Source organism: Eulemur rufifrons, chromosome 19, assembly GCF_041146395.1.
Source record: "Eulemur rufifrons isolate Redbay chromosome 19, OSU_ERuf_1, whole genome shotgun sequence".
Classification (NCBI taxonomy): domain Eukaryota; kingdom Metazoa; phylum Chordata; class Mammalia; order Primates; family Lemuridae; genus Eulemur; species Eulemur rufifrons.
Genome location: NC_091001.1, coordinates 79,111,535 through 79,138,809, shown reverse-complemented (window position 1 = coordinate 79,138,809; position 27,275 = coordinate 79,111,535). Strand labels below are relative to the sequence as shown.

Below are 27,275 nucleotides of genomic sequence, written 5' to 3'. Positions count from 1 at the left end.
AAGGGATAAGTGTGGCACTTTACTTTCAGGTCCCGTCAGAGGCCCCTGCCCTAGAGAACACATACCCCTCTGAGAGTGCAGTCCCTTCAGTGTGACAACAGCCCGTTGCTAGGATGGGGGCTCACAGGCCTGGCCTAACAGTCACAGTGAATCTTGGAGGTGTGGCTCGTAGAGGGGCCGGGCCTTAAGGATGTAGCAAGCCTAAGCTCTCTCCTGGCCAGCCCTGCCCCACTGGCTTCACCCCAGATTAGGGCCTGTGCTTAAAAACCAATCCCAACCCAAATTAGAAATTACCCAAAGCAGCCGCAGAGTCACTGAGATCCCAGCTAATGTCTTCCTTCCTGCCATGACTTGGAAGGGGAAAGAGGAGTTTGACATTCAAGCATGACTCTTCCTGCTGAGTGTGTGCGCATGTGTGTGTGTGCATGTTGTGTGCATGTGTGTGTTCCAGGCGCTTGCCAGGGAGAGAGATTTCACAGCATGGCTCGGGCTGGCAGTGGAGAGGTGGTGCTTTTCTAAGACTTCCTGTCAGAAGCTGTGTATATTGGTGGGTCACACTGGGCCTGAATAAACTCTGGCATGTCATCTTTTTGGATGACAAAAATGGGCAGAAAGTGTTCCTTTACAGCCCCAGATCTGCATCTTTGCAAAGAAGCCTGGGTATCTGGCACTCGTCCAGGTAGGGGACCCCTATGCTGCAGAGGGCAAGTCTGGGCAAACCTGTCCCTCAGCCTGCTAGTCACCCAAAGCAAAGCTTTCATCCTAAAATCACTTCCATCCACCAGTTCCACCAGCTCCCTCCCTCTTGCCTTCCTCTGCCTCCAATAGACTTGCATGGAGAAAACAAATTCACTTGACAAACAATAGTTATTAATAGAATGGGATTCTGCCATTCCTGACCCCCAAACACTACGGGCTCTGGAGCCAAATGCCTTGCCATTGCAAGGTGGCTGCTTTCGGGTTCCTAGTGCTGCAGGCCCTGGTTCCCCAAGGACAGAGCTGGCAAAGCCCTGACTCAGAGGAGGAGGAGGGGCTCTCTAAAAGGGGAAAATGTTGAACTGATCAACCATAGTTAAGAAAAAAATAATCAGCTCCAGTAAAGAAAAATCTTATCTGAGAAGACTCGCATATTCCTGGCTAATAATGAAAAGCATCTCTGTGGATGACGCTTGTGAAAGAAAGGAGGGCTGGGGGATTCAGGCTGTGCTGGAGCCAGGAGATCGGCAGCTGAAGCAGAGTAGGGTTCCTGCTGCCTCCAGCTCTCCTCCCCGCAGGCGCCCTGGGCTTTCTGCCGCTAGAAGTAGCTGCCCTATGCGCTGTGCTAAATGGACTAACTCCAGGCTGAGAAAGGCCTGCTAAGCCCCTCACCACTGCAATTTCCAAATCTGGGGGAAATGCCACAGTCCACGAGTTGGTGCTATGTTTCATCTCATTGCATAATACTACACCATTCTCTGTGTGTAGTGGCTGTTCTATATATATACATCGGGAGGCAACATATGGCTCTCCCCACCCCCACCTGTCAAAACTGTGACTATATCACTTCTGACGACCAGAAGGAAGCTGCTAGGCCGGGCCAGGATTCTAAATGCTGAGGAGGTAATTCAGAGCCACGAAAAGTTGCACCATATGCTTTGGGGTTGCCGCTGCTTGTGTGCATGGGGACGGGGTTTAGTGCCAGTCTGCAAAGCCCAGGGACCGCACTCTTTCCGCTGCGGTATGCACCTGCTGGGGGTTTGGGGGTGCCACTTTTTCTCTTCCTGGAGGAGAATCTTCTGGGGGCCACGGTTCTCCAAGAGGGGGCTCACAAGGGAAAACAGGCTCCCCCAAAACCTGCCCTTGATAACATCAAGCCTGGCCAAATAGTATTTCTTTAAAAAACCTTTTTTTTTTTTTTTTTGGTTTCATTTTATTGGATAAAGATTAAGAAAGCGCCAGCGTCTGAGAGAGGTGAAGCAAACCACGCCTGGCGGCCCCGCAGCCCGGCGAGGGTCCCGGCGCGCGGGCGGGCGGTCTACCTGGAGGCGCTGGTCTCCGCCAGCCGGTTGTTCATGATGCCCAGCGCGCCCACGCCGCCCGAGAAGCCGTTCTGGCGCGTGTTGACGCACACGCTGCGCGGGTAGCCGTTGGCCGTCTCGGACAGCTGCTTCTGCAGCAGCGCCAGCGACACCTTGTTGGAGGCGGTGAGGTCGCGCATGGAGATGAGCTCGCCCGACAGGCGGCGGCCCTCGGCGTCGCTGTCGCGGGCCGCGGGGTCGGCGCCGAGCGCGGCCAGGCGGCGGCGCAGCCGGGAGCCCGGGGTGATGGCGTTGCGCCGGGCCAGGGGCGCGCCGGGCGCCGGGCAGCAGCGCGCGCAGCAGCGGCAGCTCAGCTTGCGCAGCATCCAGTTGAGCACCTGCTTGATGAGGATGGAGATGACGTTGAAGAGCGAGTAGATGCAGCACACGCCGAGCAGGATGAAGAGGAAGTTGCCCAGGCGGTAGAGCCCCTGGTTCCGGTAGGCGGCGTGCTGGCTGCTCACCAGGTCCCCGAAGCCGATGGTGCTGAAGGTAACGAAGCAGAAGTAGAGCGAGTCCACGTAGTCCCAGCCCTCCACGCTGGTGTACATGGCCGAGGCGCAGCACGACAGCAGCACGGCGAACAGGCCCAGGATGAGCAGCACGTGGTACACCGAGGGCTTCCAGCCCGCCAGGCTGTCGGCCTCCGACAGCGCCGAGCCGCGGCGGAAGGTGGCGGGCAGCAGGCCGCTGCGGCGCAGCTGGCGCTCCCGGCAGGCGCGCATGATGAAGGCCAGCAGCGAGATGATGCGCTCCAGGAAGAGGTTGAAGAACAGGATGGTCCCGGCGCAGCCAAACAGCCCGTAGGCGATGAGGAAGGCCTTCCCGCCCACCGTCGCGGGGGTGGTCATGCCAAAACCTGCGGAGACAGGACAGGGTCAGCGGTCCTGGCTGGGCAGGTGGTCCCTACCAGGCGGGGGGCGGGGGACAGCGTATGCAGGTGCTGGCATGGCTCCTATCCTGAGTGGCACCACTCCGGTGGAGGTAAACAGTTCTTAGACATTTCCCTCCCTTGGTGGCACCAGAAATGGTTCCTGATCTCCTCCAACCCCTGAGCGGCTGGAGGAGACACTGCCCTTCATGATGGGGATCTATACACCGGGGTGGGGCAGGATAGTCACCAGGAAAGACCCTCAGGACACGCAAAACAGAAACCGCACAGAACAGATGCCCACAAAGCCAACAAGTGGCACCTTCGTTCCCACCCCTAAGTTTCTTTTTTTATGTAACCCGTGGCAAACCTGGGAGACAGCCTTGTTAGGACAGAATTCCTTAAGGGCCTTGCCTTAATTGGGATTGTTCACTCTGGAACCAGGCAGAGTGTGATCAGGTAGCTATAGTTAATGGTTTGTGAAAAGAGCTTTATGAAACTGACAAAAGAATTTTTTGAGAGTGAGTGTGGCTCTGCCCTTCGGTGTCAGCTCCTTCTTACCCAAGGACCACCGTTGATCACCCTTGCTCACATTTGTGGCCAAAGGTCCTGTGCTCCTGCTATGTGCCTGGGGTTGCTTTTGTTCCTGCACTGCAGCTTATTGCTATGGACCCTTATATGCAATTCTTACCCACTTGTTCAAAGCACAGGCTTTAAGGGAGTCTTTATCAACTGATTTCGGTAGGAGACTTGGCTGCCCACCAGTATGCTTGCCCTACCATCCAGGGCAGTGCAGAGTAGCAGCTCTGCCCTTCCATCCTGAGCTCTCTGCCTGCTGCTGGCTGTGGTCTCTCTGTGGGACCCATGGTTGCCTGACTCTGGTTATGGGAGGGGGTTTAATCTCTTGATGGGGAGATTCACCTGCTGCTTGCAGTCTAAGCTGAAAATGTATCATTTCTCTGAGCAGCACCAAGGCACCTGCCAACCCCTCTGGCAGTGAGGGGCATCCCTGTTTAATCCATGCCCATGGCAGGAGGGCTACCTACGTGATGCCGGCGGGGTGGAGTCAGCCCTGGGAAAGGGGTGGAGAAGGGTTTGTTGCATTTGGCTATTTGCCTAAACAGACTATAGGAAATATTTCTTGTAATACTTTCAGAGTAAATTCCTTAAACCTGTGTGCTAATTTTCTACCTTCACTGGAGGAAATGCCCAATTGCCTGAGCATAGTGTTGATTTTATTCTTAATGACTCAAGTTAGGGGAAAATCTTTAGACATTACCTGCTTTGAGGAAGATGGATTATGTCCCTAGATTTAGAAGTTGGCCCCAAGAGAGTGAAAAAAACCAAAGTAGCAGTGTAACCAGGAACTTGACAGAGGGATTTTGCTACACTTTAAAGCCAAACTCAAGTTCATGAGTTCATAAAGAAATCAGCTCTGAATTTATATGGCCATATATGGAATGGTAGTGTGTGTATTTATAAAATATCCTAGATCAATAACCTGAATGTCCAGTAACACTATTAAACAATTGTCTATCCATGCAAGGAAATACTATACAGCAATGAAAAAACATGAACCACAGCTACTTGCAACAACATAGATGAATTTCACAAAAAGAATGTTGAACAAAAGAATACATTCTGTATTATAATATTCCATGAATATAATCAAAACCAGTTGAAACCAAACTGAAATATTTTCTAGGGATGCATACTTGGCTGGCAAAATTATAACGGAAAGTGAGGAAGTGATCTGGATAAAAGTCAAAATTGGGGTTTCTGCTGGGGGGTGTCAGGGGGTATAGTGACTGGGAGGGGACACAGGGAACCTCTGGGGTTCTAAAAATGTTTTGTTGACCTTGGTGGTAGTGACATGGGTGTTAGCTGTATAATTTATTAAATTGTATGTTTTATGAGGTTTTTTTGCAGTCATAAAAACTTTTAACAATTCCTAGACTATTAGAAGTGTAATGGACTTTAATTCTGATGTACCCCTCACTGAGGGAGTAGGGGCTGAGGGGACATGACCTACAGCTGGGGACAGACTGCCATTGTTTGTTCTGGCTTCAAGCCTGGTGCTTAGACCAGTATACACAACATTGCTTCTATTAGTGGAGGAAAAACAAAATCTCTTGTTGAGGAATCACTTTGCTATTAATAAATTCCTAAGGAAATTGAAACCCCCGAGTCTGGAAAAGTAATACTTTGTCTAACTAAGAGAACGTTGAGTTAGATTCTCCTGTTCTTTGGGATTTTCAGCTAAAGTCTCAAAGCTGAGGGCAATACATGCTACATTACTCCCCATTATAAAGAGAAGTTCTAGACATATCCATGCTGGACTTACTAAAACAGCAAAACAGGTCTGGCAGCCCCCTCCCACCCAGGCTGTACTGAAAGCCTAGCCCAAATCCAAGGATGGTGGGGAGGACTGTTGTGGTGGGGAGAGTGCCTTGGTGGGGGGAGTTCTGGGGGGGCAGTTCTATGGGGGCCATTCTGTGGTGGGGGAGTGCTGTGGTGAGGGAGTGCTGTGGGAAGGGAGTGCTGTGGTGAGGGAGTGCTGTGGGAAGGGAGTGCTGTGGTGGGATAGTGGTGTGGGGAGGAGTGCTGTGGGGGGAGTGCTGTGGTGGGGGAGTGCTGTGGGGGGAGTGCTGTGGGGAGGAGTGCTGTGGGGGGAGTGCTGTGGTGGGGGAGTGGTGTGGGGGGAGTGCTGTGGTGGGGGAGTGGTGTGGGGGGAGTGCTGTGGTGGGGGAGTGGTGTGGGGGGAGTGCTGTGGTGGGGGAGTGGTGTGGGGGGAGTGCTGTGGTGGGGGAGTGGTGTGGGGGGAGTGCTGTGGTGGGGGAGTGGTGTGGGGGGGAGTGCTGTGGTGGGGGAGTGGTGTGGGGGGAGTGCTGTAGTGGGGGAGTGGTGTGGGGGGGAGTGCTGTGGTGGGGGAGTGGTGTGGGGGGGAGTGCTGTGGTGGGGGAGTGCTGTGGTGGGGGAGTGGTGTGGGGGGGAGTGCTGTGGTGGGGGAGTGGTGTGGGGGGGAGTGCTGTGGTGGGGGAGTGCTGTGGTGGGGGAGTGGTGGGGGGGAGTGCTGTGGTGGGGGAGTGGTGTGGGAGGAGTGCTGTGGTGGGAGGAGTGCTGTGGGGGGGAGTGCTGTGGGGGGGAGTGCAGTGGGGGGGAGTGCTGTGGTGGGGGAGTGGTGTGGGGGGGAGTGGTGTGGGAGGAGTGCTGTGGTGGGAGGAGTGATGTGGGGGGGAGTGCTGTGGGGGGAGTGCTGTGGTGGGATAGTGGTGTGGGGAGGAGTGCTGTGGGGGGGAGTGCTGTGGTGGGAGAGTGGTGTGGGGGGGAGTGGTGTGGGAGGAGTGGTGTGGGGGGAGTGCTGTGGGGGGTGCTGTGAGGAGGAGTGCTGTGGGGAGAGTGCTGTGGTGGGGAGAGTTCTGTGGGGGGGAGTGCTGTGGGGAGGAGTGCTGTGGGGGGAGTGCTGTGGTGGGGGGTGTTGTTGTGGGGGGAGTGCTGTGGGGGGGAGTGCTGTGGTGGGGGGAGTGCTGTGGTGGGGGGAGTGCTGTGGTGGGGGGAGTGCTGTGGGGAGGAGTGCTGTGGTGGGGGGAGTGCTGTGGTGGGGGGTGTTGTGGGGAAGTGCTGTGTGAGGGAGTCCTGTGGCATCCTCCCCCTCCCCTGCAGCTCACTTCCCAGCTGGAGGCCAGCTGAGCTGCAGACACATGGTGAGAATTTTGGGAGAACCAGACAGCCAGACAGTGTACCCTGGCCGAAGCTGTGCTGGAGAGTTCTCTGGGTGGGAGGTTGACTGGGGCAGCCCACACTGGCAGGGGAGGAAGAGGGTGGTCATGGGAGCAGTTTGCACTGCTAGGACTTGCTGTGCCAGGATGGGTGAGGGTGCTGCAGGTCACTGGAGGGGTAACAGTGGACACTGAAGGGAGGGACCAAAAGGGACTGCCCAAGAGGGCTGCCTGCTGGGGAGGGGGCCCTAGCAGGAAGAGACCCAGGGCAGAGGGCTGGAGACAGCAGGAGGGGTAGTCACAGGAGGGAGGGTGGAGAAGGCAGCGCCCACTCAGGGAATGGGGTAGGACGGTGGTCCCGGGGCCGGGGGAGGGGGGTGGTGGCACAAGGACCCATAAATGGGCTCCACGAAAGCACTCATGCCTGTTCTAACAGTGGGCATTGCAGCCCCACCAGCAAAAGCTAAGAAAGAATGGTAGTGGCTCCAGTGATGTAAGACTGAGAGCAAACATTACCACCCTCCCCCAAACCCCTCTCAGGTCCCTGAGCCACATGTCAGGCCAGAGCAGGGGCAAGGGAGGCTAAGCTTTGATTAGAAGTGAGTTTGGGCCTGGCGAGGTGGCTCACGCCTGTAATCCTAGCACTCTGGGAGGCCGAGGTGGGTGGATCGTTTGAGCTCAGGAGTTCGAGACCAGCCTGAGCAAGAGCGAGACCCCATCTCTACTAAAAAAATAGAAAGAAATTATATAGACAGCTAAATATATATATAGAAAAAATTAGCCGGGCATGGTGGCACATGCCTGTAGTCCCAGCTACTCGGGAGGCTGAGGCAGTAGGATTGCTTGAGCCCAGGAGTTTGAGGTTGCTGTGAGCAAGGCTGACGCCACGGCACTCACTCTAGCCCGGGCAACAGAGCGAGACTCTGTCTCAAAAAAAAAAAAAAAAAAAAAAGAAGTGAGTTTGGCGTGCACTACCTGGGGAACAGACACGCCTGGAGCTCTGACTTGGGGGGAAAGGCGGTACAGGAGCAACGTATGTAACCTGCAATTCTGTATCCCCCATAACAAGATGAAATAAAAAAAAAAAAAAAGAAAATTACTCTACATAATTCCATCATTAGGGACTACTCCAGGATAATGATCCTAATGGGCAGTCATATTTTTTGAAGAGGAAGCTTAAATTTAGCAAGTCATAAATTTAAGTCCAAAATACAGAGCTATAAACACTTTTTTACAAGAAATTCCTGAAATGACACTTCTTTTATTTTTTATTTATTTTTTTTTTATTTCAGCACATTACGGGGATACAAATGTCTAGGTTACACATATTGCCCTTGCTCCACCCAAGTCAGAGCTTCAAGCCTGTCCATCCCCTAGATGGGCACTCACTTCTTAATCATGTAGAAATTGCTAGATTAAAATTGCCAAGAATATGACAAACCTGCTCAAACTTTAAAATTCATAACTAATTTTTTATTGAATGTTCTGCTACCAAAGGAAAAAAAAAAAAAAAAGAAGTGAGTTTGGGCTGGGCGCAGTGGCTCACGCCTATAATCCTAACACTCTGGGAGGCCAAGGCGGGAGGGTCGCTCGAGGTCAGGAGTTCGAGACCAGCCTGAGCAAGAGAGAGACCCCCGTCTCTACTAAAAATATGCATAGGAAAAATTAGCCAGGCATGGTGGCACATGCCTGTAGTCCCAGCTACTCAGGAGGCTGAGGCAGAAGGATTGCTTGAGCCCAGGAGTTTCAAGTTGCTGTGAGCTAGGCTGACACCACAGCACTCTAGCCGGGGCAACAGAGCCAGACTCTGTCTCAAAAAAAAAAAAAAAAAAAAATGAATTTGAAGATTTGATTTACCATCTGAGAATGAATGTCAGTCTTGAAATTGGTGCTAAGAAACAAAACAAAAGAACTATTTGGAAAACTCTAGCATCTACCCAAGATGTTCAAGGATCCAAAAGGGAGTTCTTGAGACAATAGATGAGACAAAGCCATTTCCTGTGTCAGCCCATTTAATAAACTGGGTCCATCAGGATTTACTTTCTGCTGTGGTGAAGGCCACCACCAAACAGTGCCAGCCCTGCGTGTCTCATCTCACTTCATCTCCACCACAGCCTGTGGAGGAGGCACCAGCTCAGCAGACGAGGACACCGTGGGGTACAGGGTGAAGCAGCTGCAAGGCCCTGCAGCTTAGAAATGGCGGGGCTGAGCCTGAGAGCCAGTCTGCGGGTGTCTAGAGTACATGCTGTTTCCACCACACCGCCTGCCTTCTGAGGGCGCCACAGGACACTCCACGCTCTTAAAAACCAAATTGCAGTCCTTCCGGGCTGCAGCCAGGAAAGCATCTTCATGGGGGAGAGGCTACCCCTCAGTTGTGATTCCTGTTCCCAAGAGTCCTGTGTCCTCTGTGGCCATTACTGCTGCCTCCTGGACAGGGGAGAGGGGCCACTGCTCTTCCCTTAATGTTCCAGCCAAGGTTGACTCCTCACCTTCCCGTGGCACAGCTAAGACAAACTAGGCTATTTAGATGAGGCTTGACCCGGGGCGTGGGGACAGCACAAGCACAAGGTGCAGAGGGGACTGCTGCTTCTGGCTAACATCTGCCCCTTGGGGTCCCCACAGGACTGCCTTGCCTGACCTACTTCCGTGTCTCCAAAGCCATCTCCTCCACCCTCTGGGAACATCCTCAGATTCCTCTGAACTCCTACAAGTCTGGACTCCTGGCTTCTGCCCCAAGACACCCCCCCCCCCATTGCAGTTTAGGATCTAGAATGAGGCCTGCATCCTGACCCCTCTTACCCCCTACCCACAGGAGTGTGGCCTTATGCTAGGGCCTCAACAAGGCAACCAACACCGGATCTGCAGCTGTTAAGACCAACATCAGCAGACATTTACTGAGGACCTAGCTCGGCAGCTCAGAGATATAGTGGGAAACCAGACAGGTGCAGCTCCTGTCCCCACAGAGCATCTGGGCTGCCTGCTTAGGGTCCCCTCGCACTGTCTCTTAAGGGTTTTACACAGACCCTGGCCCTCTGCTGCCAGCAGGCTCACCCCTGGGCAGGGCACAGCTCTTACCTACTGTCCCAACATAGAATCTGGACCAGAACTTGTCCTGGGGTCATCTGGTGGCCCTGGCTAGCTTACACTCAGCATAACCATTTAGCCAGGAGGTCACTGTAGGCCCAAAATCTCGCCAGTTACTGGACCAGCTGTATGGGACTCTCCACTCAGAATGAAGGGGCGAGCAGATCAGGAGGTTCTCTGACAGTGCAGAGGGCAGTCAAGAAGCCAGTGCCCTTCGTATGCTCTGTTTCCTGAGATCTGACTCCCTGGGCCTGCTTCGCTGCCCTTTGCTTTCCTGCAAACCACAGTCAGCTTGGGAGGCAAGGTTGGGGGGGCACAGTCCACCCTCTTGCCTATCAACATCAGTAGAATCTGAGCTCTGGGGGACACTGAGACCCTGGGGACAGGCTTCTTGCTGAGGGCAGTGGGATCTGTGCCTAGTGTCACTGCCTAGCCAGTTGCTCCCCAGACTGGGAGCCAGGCTGGCTCTGGAGAGGGGCCTCAAAGCTTCAGCCAGAGAAAAGGCAAACCAAGCCACCCTGAGAATCTCCTCCTCCCCCAGTCACACCCTGCAGAGGCGTAATCTGTCCCCGGTTTCACACCAAGCCTGCTATTTTGTTTATGCCACAATTGATCTGCCATCCCAGTTTGCAAAGAGCAGACACTTGGGGGCTTTATTATGCCACTTTGACAAAAGCTGTGAAGCTCATTCCCACAGCCTGTCTGGTGCCGCCTTCGCAAATGGGGCCCTGGTGACAGGGCCTTTGGAGTTCAGCTCAAAGAGCAGGGAAGCGAGATGCAGAGGCCAGCACCGATCTGTACCGTGCACCCCTGGGTGGCAGCCTCTATTAGACCCTCGATACCACCCCCTCCCGTCCCCCAACCGCTCTGTGAGGGAGGCAGTGTTACACCCAGCTACACAGGCACTCAAGTGGGCAGAGGGAGATAAAGGGACTCATCGACTTAGTTTGTAAGTGGCTGGGCTGACCCTGAAGCCCGTGCGCTTTCCACTGTGCCAGACAGATGGGAAGTCTTGGCTCATTACCCTCTGGGATCTTTTCCTGCTGGGCTCTGCGCTGTCAACTCTGAGGGAGGGAAGTATGATTTACTGTATTGTCCAATCTGGGATACTTTTGAGAGTAAAAGTGGCACTACGAATAACTACCCCAGGACAGCATGTATAAACCAGGATGTTCCAAGCAACTGGGATGCATGATGGACATGCAGATTCCAAGGTTAGTTTCACTGAGAGGTATATTTAGTGGGTCAGAAAAGGTCCCTAGCAATCTGCAATTTAACAAATATCCCCAGATGAATCAGATGTAAATGGGCTAAAGCCATTCCTTTAAGAAACAGCTTTAATACGGTGTCCCAGATGACCCTACTAGTTGGAATCTGTCCCATTGCAAATATTTTTATTTAAGCTCCCATCAACCTAAAACCCTTGTGGTGGACGTTGTAGCTGTCTCCTTAACAGCCATCCCCCCCACCCTGGACCGTGTAGCAGCCGGGCCACTTGGACAACTGACCCAGCTCCAGGAATGGGCTCTGTTGGTGTTGGCCAGTGAGGATAATCCAGTTCCTCACCATGACTGGCAGCCTACGTTAGTCAGTGCAGGGCATTCCCATGGCTACAGAGGTTGGCTCAGGAATGGGCCTGTGACCCCATTCAGGCCAATGAGATGAGAGAATAATTTTTCTGAGCATTTCTGGATTAAAAGCTTCTCACTCTCATAAGAGCTGCCCTGGGCACGCAGGGAGCAGGAGGTGGTCCCAGGTGTGGCTGGCAGCCATCTGCAGCCACACGGAGAGCCGGCTCTAGGATGAAGGTGATGCTACACAGGCTGAATGGAAGGAAGGAGATCTGGGTTACCCTAATGAGCCGTCAGATCAAGCCAGCCATGCTGCCTGCTTTACCTCCAGACTTGCACCTGCAGGAGCCCAGGAACCCCTCTCCTGCTTGGGCCTTCAGTGACCTGCAATAAACACACTCCAACTGGGGCCAGTGGTTAAGGGACCCGATTAAGCAGCCCAATGACACGGAAATGGTATCAGTCTTGAACTCTGTTGTGGCCTCTATCAGCCAAGTGATTGAAGCAAGTCACGATCACTAAGTTCTCTGAGCCTTGATTTCTTCAGCTAGAAAATGTAAACCTCCCAACATGACCCTCTTTGCAAACTGTAATACACTACGCCAAAGTGGGTTTCTTGGGATAACAGGTGTAATGGGGGTGGGGTGGGGAGAATTCCCATGATTTTTTCAAAAAGATAGGTCAAATAACATGAGAAAAATTTATTTACATCAGGACTTTGCTGAATGCTTACTGTGTTGATGTGATTTATGAATCCTAGCACTATTCTGGTTCCCCAAGCTACTGTGACCACAGAATGTATTTGACCAACTCAGTTGACTTGAGTGTTTCAGAGAGCTTGTCTGAGCTGGTCAGTGCAGCCCTGAGATGCCAGGGAAGGCTTTGCCCGGTGCCCTCTTAGTGTCCAGTCCTCTTCAACGGAGCACGGCCAGGAGCCTCCCTCCCACTCCCAGAGAGTCAGTCACACCCTCCACCCCGCAGCCCACCCTGAAGCCCACCCCACACCTCCCGCTCTCCCCTGTTTGGAGAGGGAGGGACATGGGAGGGCCTGGCCTTGGGTGAGCCTTTGGGATCCTTGATTATCAAAGTGAGGCTTTTAATCCCAACGCTAGCCAGTCAGGAAGGATCAAACGAGATGGGGATAACATACAGAACACCCAGTTAGATATGACTTTTAGGTAAATGAGAAATCATTTTTTGGTATAAGTATGTACCGAATGATGCGTGGGACAGACTTATACTAAAAATGGTTGAGTGTCTGAAATTGAAATTTAACCGGGCATGTTGTATTTTTATTTGCTAAACCTGACAACTCTACTCATGACCTGCTGTGCCGAGCTGACAGGCAAGGTCATGAGTAGGCTTGTCAGGTTTAGCAAATAAAAATACAACATGTCCGGTTAAATTTCAATTTCAGACACTCAACCATTTTTAGTATAAGTCTGTCCCACGCATCATTCGGTACATACTTATACCAAAAAATGATTTCTCATTTACCTAAAAGTCATATCTAACTGGTGTCCTGGCAACCCTAACGAGCCATGGACCATGCCCAGTTCCTTTTTTTTTTTTTTTTGAGACAGAGTCTCACTCTGTTGCCCAGGCTAGAGTGAGTGCCGTGGCGTCAGCCTAGCTCACAGCAACCTCAAACTCCTGGGCTTAAGGGATCCTCCTGTCTCAGCCTCCCGAGTAGCTGGGACTACAGGCATGTGCCACCATGCCCGGCTAATTTTTTCTATATATATTTTTAGCTGTCTATATAATTTCTTTCTATTTTTAGTAGAGATGGGGTCTCGCTCTTGCTCAGGCTGGTCTCGAACTCCTGAGCTCAAACGATCCGCCCACCTCGGCCTCCCAGAGTGCTAGGATTACAGGCGTGAGCCACCGCGCCTGGCCATGCCCAGTTCTTGAGTCGTTTCCTGTCCCCTGCCCACTGAGCCCACACCTCAGCCTCCTCACTCTCTCTGATATTTCTCACCCTTGGGGTTCTTGAAATTTCTACTTCCAGTCAACAAATAACTATTACTGCCTACTTTGTATAAGATTCCCCTATTCATTGTAGTGAGTAGAAGGATTAATAATAATAAAAACCTTTACTAAGGGCTTATGGATGTACTTACTAGGCACTGTCTTAAGTGTTTTACATATATTAACTCAATACTCACAAAAAAATCATTGAGGTAGGTATTGTTTCATCATCTCCATTTTACAGATGAGGAAACTGAGGCACAGAGAAGTTGATTAATTTGCTCAAAGACACAGCCAGGGAGTGGTGGAGCTAGGATTCGAACCTGGGCAACCTCGTTCCAAATAGCCAATATGATGTGGCCCCTACTTACAAGGGGTTCCCAGTCTCATTGCGGAGGCAGGCCCCAAAAGGACAAGGTTCAGACAAGCCCTGAACCTTCTGGGAGCGCTGGTACTGAAAGAATGACTGGAAAAGTCATTAAAGCATTTACAGGGTAAGGAAAACGTGGGGGGATGATAACAGCTGCCATGTATGGAGCCCTCACTATTTCCAGGCACCGTGCCAGGTGCTTCGTGCACATCAATTCATTTAATCCTCACAACTCTATGAGACACTGAGTTTCATTGATTCTAATTCACAGCTTTTTTCCTTCACATTTTAATATCTCTGAAATCAGAATACATCTTACAGTCAATGGCCTGACAATTTTTTTGGCAGCATTTAAAATTCTTAATGGTACGTGCAGCAATGCTGCATTTATAATCGATGGTGTCTTAGATTTGACGAACTGTCGTGGGAATGATTATCATCCTCATTTGTGAAATGAGTATACTGAGTCACATTTAATAGATAAAGATGTTGAAGGTAAGTAACTTGCCCAAGATCAGAGAGCAAGCAAGTGGCAGAGTCGGGATTTGCAACTAGAGGAAGGAGCTTGCACTGTGATAAGGGAATTTGGAAGGGAATTTGGAAATATGCAGGAATTTGGAAGAAAGAGTAGGTTGCTTTTGGCTAGAGCAGCAATGCTCACCTCTGGCTGAACAATAGAATCACCTGGGGAATTTAAAACACGTCCCAATCCCCAGCTGCATGCAGTTCAGCTGAGATCCGAATCAGGGCTGAGGTCCGCCTGGTGGAATCATGAGCAGAGGTTTATGGAGCAAGGGGTGTGTTCAGTTTTAAAGATGGGATTTCAAGAGTGAGGGAGCAGAGGCCTGAGCTTAAGAAAGGCGTCCCCCGCGGCAGAGTGCCAGAGTGCGGTGCACAGGGCTGGCCAGTGGGGTGAGGGATTCAGCCTGCTGGTGTCACACCATGCCTGGTGTGGAAAGTGTTCAGGAATCTGAGGAAGAGGGGAAGGGAAGAAGCCGAGAGCACCTCTCAGCCACCTCATACCCTACGGAGCTTTATGGAACGAGTGTTGCCTGGCACCACCAGTGGCTTCTTCAGTATCTGAGCCTGGCGCCTGGTAGTGGGCCCTGCTTTGAAGTTTCCTTAGAAGTTTCTTTAGAAACTTCTAAGCTCTGAAGCCTCACGCTGAGAAGATAAACTCAGCGAGTCTCCACTCCCGCAGGCTTGGGAAGGGCCAACACCACCTTCCTCGGAGAGTTGGGAGCAGAGCAAGGAGCAGGGGCTGCGGCACAGGCTGTGGCATCTCCACTTGCTCAGGGGTGGACACATGACTCACCCTCTCTAACCCTTGGCTTCTCCCTCCAGAAACGGCCCAATGCCCGCGCCCACTTCTGAGTGTCATAGTGAGGGTTAAATGAGGACGTGCTTCCCACGTGCTTCCCACAGTGCCCAGGCACAGTGACTGCCCCCAAAGCACCAGCCTCAACTGGGAAACGCCACGGGAGAGGCATGGCCCTTACAGCTGAGGTGCCCCAGGTGGAGCACGCAAGGATGGGCAGATCACTGCAGAAGGGAGGAATTCTGGCGGCAAGGAAACGTGCCTGTGTGTACATCCAAGCCTGGCTCTGCCACCGACGTGCTGTTCTTTCACTTCACTGGGCCTCAGTTTCCTCACCTCTGGGCTCACTTCCAGCTCTGGACCCGCGCTCAGTTGGAGGCCCAGCTGGAGGTAGGTACCGTCTTTCCCAGTCCCCACATTGAGTGTGTGCGTGGCGGGGGGTGGGGCAGATTAAAAAATGGGACTGCTGACTGTGGGCTGCTGCATTTGTTGGCGCTTGTGGATTTGTCTAGTTTGCAGAACTGGATGGTCAGGTCCCTGAGAGCAGAAGCCCTTGGTTTCCCTCCCTCCGCGGCTGCGTGTGGGGTAGGAGTGTCCGTAGCAGGCTGGCTGCTCAGGGACCCAGGACAGCGAGACACCTGGAGCAAGTGGTCCTCCTCCCTGTCCTCCTGCTTGCTCTTGGCTTGTTCTTTGGGGGCCTTGGGGATGATTTTCTTCACTTGGTGACAGCAGGAGGTGGGTTGGGGACGAGAAGGAGAGCTAGGAAAACAGGACTGAATGGTGATTTAAACAGTTTTGGTAAACTATGAGCAGATAGCAAGTGACTCCCTAGAATCGGCTTTGGAGCAGTTCAGCTCGTCTTTGCTTGCCAGTGGGGCCGACTTCCACCCCCCGTTCTGTACTTTATCTCTGGGATTAAGGTTTGCTCTCCTCACCAGAAATCATTCAGCAAAATGAGTTATTAAAAGCTGGTTAACTACTTCTGCCTCCGGGTAGCTAGTGCTTAACAACCTCTCCTGGGGAGCAGCTGTCAGGCTCAGGCCCGGGAGCTGGCGGGAAGATGACTCATTTACATAGAGCCCGGCTCCATCCTGGCCCCCAGATCCGTCCCTGTCGCTCAGATGACTAATCCTCTTCAGGGATGAGATCACCTCCCCTCCTGCCCCTGACAAAAAGGGCAGAGCCCTGAGCTCAGCCCGGAAGTTTAGGAGAAGACTGAATCCAAAACCAGGGAAGGCCTTGGATGGGACAAAGCCTGGTCGACAAGTACCTGGAATAAGGGGCAGCAAGACGAGGAGGCCCTGCAGCCCCCACCTCAGGGTGCCCACACAGGGCTGTGGTCACAGCCGATGGCTCGGCCGGGGAAGAGCTCTGAGGTCACATCACCTCTCGGGAGGGAGACAGACCATCAACCCCAACTTGGCATGTCAATGCAATGTCAACTCAGTCACACTTAACTTCAAGTCCTCTGTGATAGAGGAGCAGATTTTCAAAGGAAATCTGGTTTTGTAAAGCAAAGAATCCTGCTGTCAAGCAGACAGTTCCCACCCACTCAGTCAATTCAGTTTTTATATACCTGGAGAAGCATCCCTCATCCCTGTCCATGTAGCTGCAAGGCACGTCTGAGGGCCTCAGTGCCCAGGCCAAGGGGCATGCAGGGAAAGGGCAGAGCCCCTGAGGAGCCAGACACTGAGCCTGGGATGTAGCACTAGCATGACTTGCTGATGCAGACAGGCCAGTCCCCAAGGCCCTGGCCCTATCCCACTGAGGTACCCCACACCTGGCCTTCCCACAGAAGGCAGCCTGGTTGGCTGCTTCAAAGCTGTGGTAAAGATGAGAAGGTGTGATGAAAACAAACCCATAATTGACAGCTGCAGCCAGGGAAGTACCCTAGAGGGCCCCGGAGAACTCCGTGTCTGCCCCTCAGTGACATGGCCCTACCCCATGGGCCTGTAGAGGGGCTGCCACCGCGCCTCAGCACAGGGTCTCTGCCAGGGGCTGGCCTGTGGCCCTGGGCGGGGCTGGGCTGGGGAGCACCCCTCCTCCAAGCAGGGCAGGGCTGGTTCTCACTGCACATTCCACTCTCAGCGCACAGGGGTGAGGGCTGGAGGGAGCTGGATTTGTGGAGCCCCCACCCAGGAGGTGTCATCATCCAAGGCTGTGAGAAGTAAGGCGGTGAAGGGACAAGACAGAACACAGGTCCCAGACCTCACACCCACAGGCCTTTCCTTGCCGCCTCTTGAGGCCTGGCTCAGCCTTAGGCTCAGAGAACACAACTGTGATTTCGTCCTGAAACAAGCATCCAGGTGTACCATGCTGGGGGACTTGCTATGGCCAAAATGTCCTGGATATGTGGCGTGAGTTTGTACCAGATCCTGTGTGACAGGAGGAGATGGAGGCTAAGGCTCAGAGATGTTAATGACCTTGAAGGTCAAGGTCACAGAAAATGACACAACCAGGACTGCAGCTCAAGTTTGCCCAACTTCGAATCCACCCTCCTTCCACGTCATTGCCCTGCCTTTGGTCCTCCTTCCCTCATGCGCACCGAGGCCCTGATGACCTGGCACCTAGACGCCTTGGTTTTCTGGAAACATTCTCTCCTTTAGGTCCATTCTGCACACTGTCCCAGATCCGTGGTATTGAGGCGCAGCTCTGCCCCTGTCACACTCCTGCTCAAGCCACTCTGAGCTCCCCCGACCCCACCTTTCACGGTCAGGAATGATTTATTTCCTTTTCTCTTCGCCTGTCTGGATCCCCTCCATTGTCTGGGGCACTTTCAGCTCGCCAGGCATGGAGTTCCGTGCTGCCTGTGACAGCGCCTGTCCAATCAGCTGTTGTTCCAAAGTAGTACTTAACCCTTTGTGTTTTTCTGTGTTGCCTTGCCAGTGGGGACACTGCCATGTCTCAGGCTTTCTCCCACCCTCTATAACGCAGGTGCTCAGGGCACAGCTGCTAAGTTCCTGACAGAACTGGCAGTTTGTCTAGTGCTCACCACCAGGCCCTATACCAGAAACATATTTTCATTTTACCATGTTTTAGTTAATTCATTTCACATGTTTTTGAGACCTGCTGTGTGCCAGGCATGAGGGCAGGGGAAGGAATACTGTGATGAGTACTATTGTCTATGGCCTGCAGCCAATGACCCCAGGAACACACCAGCAGCCGAACACAACTGGGTTTACTGGCTCATTGCAACAAGGGAGACTGACACCATGGGGAGTTTCAGAGGGGACTAATTCTAGCATGTGGGCTAGAGTTGGGTGATTTGGGGAGGGCTCCAGGAAGCAAGGTTTTGCTCTGGATGGGATGCTGCCAGGGAGCAGGGGTGGTTCTGGGATTGGGCATTTTAGTAATTCTTAGCTAGTACATAGGAACAAGGGCTAAAGCTGTGATTGGTCAAGAAGCAGCAGCTGCTCCCGTTAACTAGATGGGTGATGTTTGGTCTGTGTCTGGACACGATAGTGGGGTGAATAGTCTTGCTTTTCTCTCACTCCGTCACGGTCATAAGGTGGCCTTATCTGCTGCAGGGGCTCCAGGAAATGCTTGTGCTCCACAGGAGAACCCCCAGCCCTGGCGTGGGTGCCAGGCCAGCTCCTGGCACTCAGGGGCTGCTTTTATCTTTCTCAAGGTGCTTCTGCACACAGAGGCTCCTAACAGCATTTTATCAGATGCTATTCATTTTTTTTTTTTTTTTTTTTGAGACAGAGTCTTGCTCTGTTGCCTGGGCTAGAGTGAGTGCCGTGGCGTCAGCCTAGCTCACAGCAACCTCAAACTCCTGGGCTCAAGTGATCCTACCGCCTCAGCCTCCCGAGTAGCTGGGACTACAGGCATGTGCCACCATGTCCAGCTCATTTTTTCTATATATATTTTTAGTTGTCCAGCTAATTTCTTTCTAGTAGAGACGGGGTCTTGTTCTTGCTCAGGCTGGTCTCGAACTCCTGATCTCAAATAATCCACCCGCCTTGGCCTCCCAGAGTGCTAGGATTACAGGCATGAGCCACCGCGCCCGGCCTATTCATTATTTTTTATAAAAGAAATTCTTTCCAGCCTTCCAATTTACGTGGCTATGTATGTGCATGTGTGTGCACGCACACATACTTGGTTCCATATATGGAACACACCTCTAGGTTGTAGAAATATGGGTCATTTTTATTTTAAGTTTCTTCTATATGCTTTTGTAAATATTTCACATTTTCTATGGTGCAAATGATGTAGTTACTACTTTTGAAACCAAAATTTTACCTCCAACAATCATTGTTATTTATTTATTTTTATTTGACACAGAGTCTCACTCTGTTGCCCAGTCTCACTCTGAGCCAGGTGTCAGCCTAGCTCACAGCAACCTCAAACTCCTGGGCTCAAGCAATCCTTCTGCCTCAGCCTCCCGAGTAGCTGGGACTACAGGCATGTGCCACCATCCCTGGATAATTTTTTCTATATATTTTTAGTTGTCTAGCTAATTTCTTTCTATTTTTAGTAGAGACAGGGTCTCACTCTTGCTTAGGCTGGTCTTGAACACCTGAGCTCAAACAATCCACTCGCCTCGGCCTCCCAGAGTGCTAGGATTACAGACGTGAGCCACTGCGCCCAGCCCATTGTTATTTTTTTAAGTTTATAAATAAAAATGAATAAGATATGGTTTCTGCCCTCAAGACAAACAATGATCATAATACCCTAGGAAAATGACAGCAAAGGAGATACCAGGAGATGCCAGAAGACAAGAGAAGAGGCCTGGAAGGGCTTCCCAGAGGAGGTGTCACTGAAGCTGAGTAGTTAAGATGCCTTAGCCAAGCAGGTGCAGGAAGTGGGGGAGGGCCTGGGAGGTCCAGGTTGGCATTCAGGGGTTCAGAGGTCATATGGATAAGATTTCCCAGGGAGCACACACAGTATGAAAATGGGGACCCCAGGATTTAAAGGGCAGATGAGGAGCCTCTGAAGGAGGCTTCATTCATTCAACAAATGTTTACGGAGGGCCTACGATGTGCCAGGATTCATCAGTGATCCACACAAAGTTCCCTGCCCTTGTGAAGCTTATGTTTTCGTGTGGGAGATGGATAATAAACTGTAAACATAATATGCAAGCAAAGTATGTGATACGTTAGAAAGTGGCAAATGCTATGGAAAAAATAAAAAGAGCTGGCTAAAGGGGTGGGGCATGGGTGGAGGCAGGTGTGGTATGAAGTGGAGCAGGCCAGGGAGGCCTTATTAAGGAAGTGGCCTTTTTATTTTTTTATTTTCTCCTGAGACAGAGCCTTGCTCTGTCACCCCAGGCAGAATACAGTAATCCTCCTGTTTCAGCCCTCCCTTCCGAGCAGCCAGGACTACAGGCGTGCGCCACCATGCCCGGCCAACTTTTCTATTTTTTGTAGAGACGGGGGTCTCACTCTTGCTCATGCTGGTCTCGAACTCCTGATCTCAAGGGATCCTCCCGCCTCAGCCTCCCACAGTGCTAGGATTACAGGAGTGAGCCATGGAGCATGGCCAGGAAGGAGGTGAGATCTGGGATAAGAGCGCTCCAGGCCAGTCAGTAGCCAGAGCAAAGGCCCTGAGGCAGGGGGCTAGAGATGGACACAGAGGGGAAGAGGGACAAAGAAAGAAAATGCTGGACAAAGAGATTAGCCAGCAAATCCCTCATGTGAATCATCAGGGCAACGTTTAGGTGACACAAATGCCCTAGAAGGTGAGAAAACCTACCACTCTCATTTGATTGTGGCATGAGGTAAAGCAACAGTTTTACAAAAAGCGGGAGAAATATATATTCAAGTAGATTTCAAGCAACAGCAGAGATGCTGAATATATTTGATAACTATCTTTTGTTTCTCCACCAGCAGAATCTCATGCTACTGTAGAAGGCAATTAGATTAAAAGAACAACCATCAACATTTTTTTTTTTTTTTTGAGACAGAGTCTCACTCTGTTGCCCAGGCTAGAGTGAGTGCCGTGGCATCTGCCTAGCTCACAGCAACCTCAAACTCCTGAGCTCAAGCGATCCTCCTGCCTCAGCCTCCCGAGTAGTTGGGACTACAGGCATGCACCACCATGCCCGGCTAATTTTTCCTATATATATATTTTTAGCTGTCCATATAATTTCTTTCTATTTTTAGTAGAGATGGGGTCTCGCTCTTGCTCAGGCTGGTCTCGAACTCCTGAGCTCAAACGATCCGCCCACCTCGGCCTCCCAGAGTGCTAGGATTACAGGCGTGAGCCACCGCGCCCGGCCGTCCATCAACATTTTTAATAGCTCTGAACAGCACGGAGCAGATTTTTATGTCCTGCCTAATTTGGTCATCACCATAACCCAGTAAAGACAATGTCATCATTGTCCCCATTTTGTAGATGGGGAAATTGAATCCATGGGAAACAATGTGGCTTACATGACATCTCACTTCCTCAAGTCTGAGCCAGAATTTGTTCTCAGCCTCATCTCTCAAGCCCTTAGTCTTTCAATTATAACAACAGAAATATGTGAAGGTCTATCAGTTTGTATTTTATGGCTATTATCTATGTACTCTCAATCAAAGTTTATCTATTACAATTTCTTATGTGGCAGTAATGAAAAACACAGTGTCTCTCTGGCTGCAGTGTTGAGGACAGATCGCAGGACAGGATCGGCAAGTCCAGTTCGGAGGCTGTGGACCAAACACGTGGGGGTGGCCCAGACCAGGGCAGTAGCTAGAAGGGGACAAAGGAAAGGAGGACAAAGGCCACAAAAGCAGGAGAGAATGAGATTACCAAAACTGGAGGAGGCAAGCAGTTCAAGAAGGAAGGAATGAAGGGTCAGGGGACCAGAAAATTCTAGAGGGGTCTAGTCTAGTAAGTGGAAACCTGACAGTTGCCCTGGGATTTGGCAATTGGGAGGAAGCAGCTCTAGGCAGGAGAGGAAGGGCACAGCCTCGTGGATGCCAGACTGCAGAAGGTGCCTGAAGGGGAAGAAATGGTCACGAGTAAGTGAGGCTGCCACTGAAGCCACTTCCTGGGGAGGCCAAGGACACCCACGCCTGGAACTTCTCAGGACCAGAACAGACACTTCACTGTCTTCACTTTGGAGAGGCCGAGTGACTTGCCCATGTGTCGGAGCACAGTGGCTAAACCACGGGCCGTGGAATCAAACATTTGTGTCTGTCCATCCCCTATCACTCACTGGTGGCCTTCAGCAAACTACTCGCTATGCCTCAGTTTCCCCAGCTATCGAATAGAGATAGCACTACCTCACCTGGTGCTTGTGAGGATTAGATGGGATGGTTTGTGGACTTAGCAGAGAGCTTGGCACAAAGTGAACACTCAGCAATATAGTCCGGAAGCTCCTCCGTAGGGTGAGACTCCCTGCAGAGGGCAGAGCAGGGAGCAGAAGGTCTCGCAGGGCAGACCTCCAGCTTGGAGAAAATACAGACAGAGGTCCTAACATTTCACAGCGGTCCATCAACTCCCTCTCAGTGTACACTCAGCTAGTTACTCACTTTCCTAACACGAAGAGCTGAGCCCATGCCAGCCGAGAGGTGTGGTCACTGTGCCACGGGGCTTAGTGCCTGGCTGGGAGTCCCAGGGCACAGGCAACTGTGAGCACTAAGTCCCCTTCTGTGGGAACTCCACGTGCCATCTCTATGTGCAGACAGGTCATCAGAAAATATGAATAGAAACATCCATTTGAAATCCATTCCCGTGTCTTGTGTAAAACCAAAGAAAAACCATCACTGCCCATGTCCCTTATTTAAAGGTCTGTGAGATTCCCTCCTCCTAGAATCCGGTATCTGGAGTGCTGGTTTCCTAGAGGCACTTGTTCAATTTATTGAACTGAGTGCCCTGGTGTCCGCTCTGACCGTTCCAATGGGGAGCTCAGGGCCAACGTGGCAGCCATCGCCGCAGTGCTGCTTCCCAGCGCTGGATACGTCTCTCGCCTCCTCTCAGTTACTGTGTATCTTCCTTCACCCCTTGTCCTCTCCCTCCTGTCTGCAAGGTCCCTTGAGCACGTGCTGTGTGCAAGTGCTGTGCCAGGACACAGTCTTGCCCCCTTAGAGCTTGCGGTTCAGCTTATTCTGGTTTTAGCACTTTAATTTGTTTAAACCCTTTGAGGAAACAAGCTGCCTCTTAGTTGTATATAATCAGCAACAGCAATTTCCAAAAACCTCCAGGTCACAGTAGTGCCATAAAATATGGAATCCCTTTCTCTAAGGTGACCTCCTTCACCCAGGAAGGTTCAGGTGAGTTTCAGGCTGAAGGCAGGACGGATGGTCTCAGTGACCTCCTGGGTCCCTGGACGGGCTGAAGTGTGTTCCCCCCAAACTCATATGTTGAGGTCCTAATACTCCAGTACCTCGGAATGTGACTGTTTCGGTAGATATGTCCTTTAAAGAGGTCATTAAGGTAAAAGGCCACTAGGGTGGACCCCAATCCAATATGACTGGTGTCCTCATAAGAAGAGATTAGGACACACACAGACACACACACACACACACACAGACACACACGGGGAAGATCACGTGTGGACCCGGGAAGGAGATGGCCGTGCACTAGCCCAGGAGACAGGAGGCAGAAGAAACCAACTCTGTTGGCACCTTGGTCTTAGACTCCTGGTCTCCCGAATTGTGAGAAAATAGGTTTCTGTCATTTAAGCCCCCAGTGTCTGGTGCTTTGTCTCGGCAGCGGCAGCTGACCAAGACAGTGTTTGCTTCACTAGGCCCCGCGTTGCTGCACCCTGGCTCTTTTTGTGCTGCGGCAGCGGCGGCGGGGAGCCCCACATGCAAAGCGTAGTTTCTGAGCCCTGATCAGGAGGTTGTGTTTATATTTATCCCACTAACTGCAGGGGACTGTTTATACCCAGAGAAATAACCTCCCAGGTGGGATAAGGGCAGCCAAGGAACCAGCTGCTTCCTCCAGGCCTGCTGGGTTCCTCCAGGTCCTCGCGATGCCACCTCCCTCTGGGCTCTCCTCAGCCCACTCCGGCTCAGGCCCAGGGGCACAGCCCAATGACTGGTGCCTCTGCAAATGGGTCACAGTTCTAGTCTCTCTCAGATTCAGTGGAACACTGGCACTTAGTAGGTGCTCAATAAACAGAATAACAAGGGGCTTTTTGGTTATAAAAAAATTAGTCAAACCTTGATAAAATGTAAAATGCCTCTGCCACCCACCTTCCCTTCTTGCTCCCCTTTCTGGGAACTCTGAGGGAAGGTCTCCTGGGGTGGGTTCCAGCAACCCTGGGCTTGTTCTGGGGTTTTGCAGCCAGGCTGGGCTTTCAGGAGCCCAGGAGCTCTCAGGAGATTTCAGCTGCACCCTGGCCACACTGCATAGATTTTTGTTTTATCAGAGAGTCACTGCCACACTGTGACTCTTAAGGTACTCAGCAAGGATGGCGTGAGGTGAGAGTACCAAAGCCAGGTGGAGGTGCCCGGGCTGCTTCTGCCATTGAGTGTGTGGGACGCCAACACATGTCAGAGCAACAAACAAGAAAAGACACGGGAAAGCGTGCAGGTTTTCAGCACTGGCTAGTGGGAACACACTTTATACTTCTGGGTGAACAAGTACACGGGGGGGGGGGGGGGGGGTCAGTGCACACGTTGACATGTGAATGTGTTCTTTTTATTTTTAATTTTTTAGAGCTGGGGTCTCGCTATGCAGCCCAGGCTGGAGTACAGTGGCTATTCACAGTCATGATCATTGTGCACTACAGCCTTGAACTCGTGGGGTTAAACCATCCCCCTGCCACAGGTACGTGCCACTGTGCCCGGCAAATGTATTCTTTTTCAAGGAATTATTTGAGGTGGGAACTTTAACTTACTTAAGCAGATGTGTCAATGTAACTGTGAAAAAAGAGCTCCCAGAATCTTATACTGCAGACCCTGACACAACCACTGCCACCACAACAAATAGCAACAGCCACCACTAAAATGAGCACAAAGGACAACTTTTTCTTTCAGCTCTGATTGCTATGCTGTGTCTCTTTCCTCACTAAGGCTTACGTGGGATTAGTGATCATTTGCACACAGTTTATTTACCATGCTCCACAACCATCTAGTGAGACAGTTTTTATCCTCAGTTTTTAGATGCACAGTCTGAGGCTCAGGAAGTCATGGGCTAAGGTCACTCAGTGAGTAGGTGATAGAGGTGGTGTCAGGATTCAGGTCAGAGGCTCCACGGTGGCTGACCCTTCCTTGCGGATCTCTGGCAACGCTGTCTGGGACTATCAGAGCAGAAGCTCATTGGAAGCTCAGACGTACTGCTGGGTGTTCCTGTTCTGTTCCTGGAACCCCCAGGAACAGGCAACAGGCTATATTCCCCAGGACATGTGCTCTTTGGGAGAAAGGACAGAGTATGGGATCAGGATGGTCATGTGGCCCTGGATGCTGCCAAGGGGCTGGTCTGAGAGCTGGGCTAGCCAGCTGGGGGTGGCGGCTGGGTCATTCCCCCTCCTCCTGCTGTCGCTATGACTCTGGAGATCTGTAAAAGGATGTTTAACATTTTTAAAGTCTCTGTTTCCCATCCCTCTGCCAAGAAGTGAGGCATCGCCTACCCAGCTTCAGTTCTCATAGCTACTTCTGCCACTGAAGGGAGGAGGGCAGAGGTTCTTCCCACCCAGGGGCCAGGAGGATGCCCATCCCTGCCCCTGGGGGCTCCCAGATGTGCTGCTGAGTGGCCAGGGCTACCCTCCCTCACCTCTTGGTGGCAGCGAAAGACCAACAACATTCTAGAAACATCAACACCCATTTCACCTCTCTTTCTGTTGGACTGACTTTGTTGCCTTAGACCTTCAACCCAACATCCAACCCAACATCAGGCACGCAGACACGCACGCACTCACGTCTTGCACTGCCCTGGGGTCCCTACTTCCCCCTCATCACACGCATGGTGTCAGGAATAAAGCTACCCCAGAGGATTTCCTGCAGCAATTCTTAGTATAGCCTTAGCCTGTAAAGCTTCCCTTTTGAAGAACTGTCCCTCTGGCAAGGCCTCTTGACTCAGGGAACCCCTGGCATCTCTGCACGGCGCATAAACCATACTAGCTCTGAATTACAGGGATTGTTTACTGAGAACAACATTTGGGAAAACCTTTCTCTTTTAAACCCTTCCTTCCCAGGCCCTAGTGATGGCTAACATCATTGTTCTAACATCAATGTTCCCACTAAAACACATCAGTCCTGTGTGAGTAACACGTAGATTGCAAAAGCTATAATTTCAAGGGATTTGTTTTAAGTGCCCTTTGTTGGCAGACGTGGGCTCAGTCTGAGCACTCTGTAATTTTCCAGCCTCCTAATGGCCCCCCTGTAGCTAACACATACCACGCACCAAACATAACCCACCCTCTTTCCACCCCCGAGACAAGCCAGTTACTCACACAGTCTTCACCAGGGCCCTCCTGGGTGGGTCCCCGGGCAGGTCCCGTGGGGGATGCAGTCATGCTTATGACGAACTATGGCACAACCTCTCCAAGGAGTACTACGCATCCAGCAACAGGGATGCTTTAACAGTTTATTTCAGCGTCACGTACCAATACACAACAAGCAAGACCCCAAACTTTCATCCAGAAAAAAGACTCAAAGGCAAACAAATCTCTGTAATACTGTTTTAGTGGCGAAACTGTGGGGATTCTTTTCCCTCTCACTTCTTTGTGCTTCTTTCTTTTACAAGTGTTCTAAAACAAGCACATATTAGTGAAGTAAAGAAAACAGTGCTCAGACATGAAGCTAAACAAACAAACAAACAAACAAAAAAAAAACAAAGAAAACTCATTCTGTCAATATTTTTTAAAGGCAGGGTCTGACAGTTGGGTGGGCCAGGCAGTCACACACGAGTTAGGAGACGGCATGGTGGCGGGGGGTCAGGCCACCACCGGCAGAGCCAGGGGAAGGAGGAGGCGCAGTGAAGCCTGGATGGGCTGGGGGGCTCTGCAGAGGGAGTGGACCTGCAGTGCCACGTGGATTTTGGACACGTGAAGGGCAGGGCACGGGCACGGGCACTCCAGGCAGAGTGAAAGCTGTGACAATGCCTGGAGGTGGACGGTCCAAGGTCTTGCTGACTGGTTTGGCTAGAAGTGAGGCTGCAGTTTGGAGAGGCTGGGGATGGTTGGTAGAAGCCTGAAATGCAGTAGCCTCTCCCGGAGGAAACCAGGGAGGCTGCCACCAGGGGACGGACCCTCTGGGAGGCCTGGGCATGGATCGGTGTCTTCTCCCAGTTTAGTCATTTAGAAGCAGCCTGTATGTCTCCAAATTCCTCATCATTCCTGCAGCACCAGCTTTCTGCGGGGGGTGGCAGGGCCCAGCGCTGCGGGTCCCGGCGATCTGGTCTGGAATCCTACGGCAACTCTGCCCTTATTGCAAAGGAGTATG

The 27,275-nt window shown here is 51.8% G+C and overlaps 1 protein-coding gene across 1 annotated transcript in view; it reads right to left on the bottom strand.

The window, feature by feature from the left end:
* Positions 1–2,014: 2,014 nt before the first annotated feature.
* The window catches only part of KCNK12 (potassium two pore domain channel subfamily K member 12), a 47,128-nt gene continuing 21,867 nt past the window's right edge, over positions 2,015–27,275 (bottom strand). The window contains exon 2 of the mRNA XM_069495096.1: positions 2,015–2,916. Coding sequence (XP_069351197.1) covers positions 2,015–2,916 — 902 coding nt within the window. The remainder of the gene's footprint in view (positions 2,917–27,275) is intronic.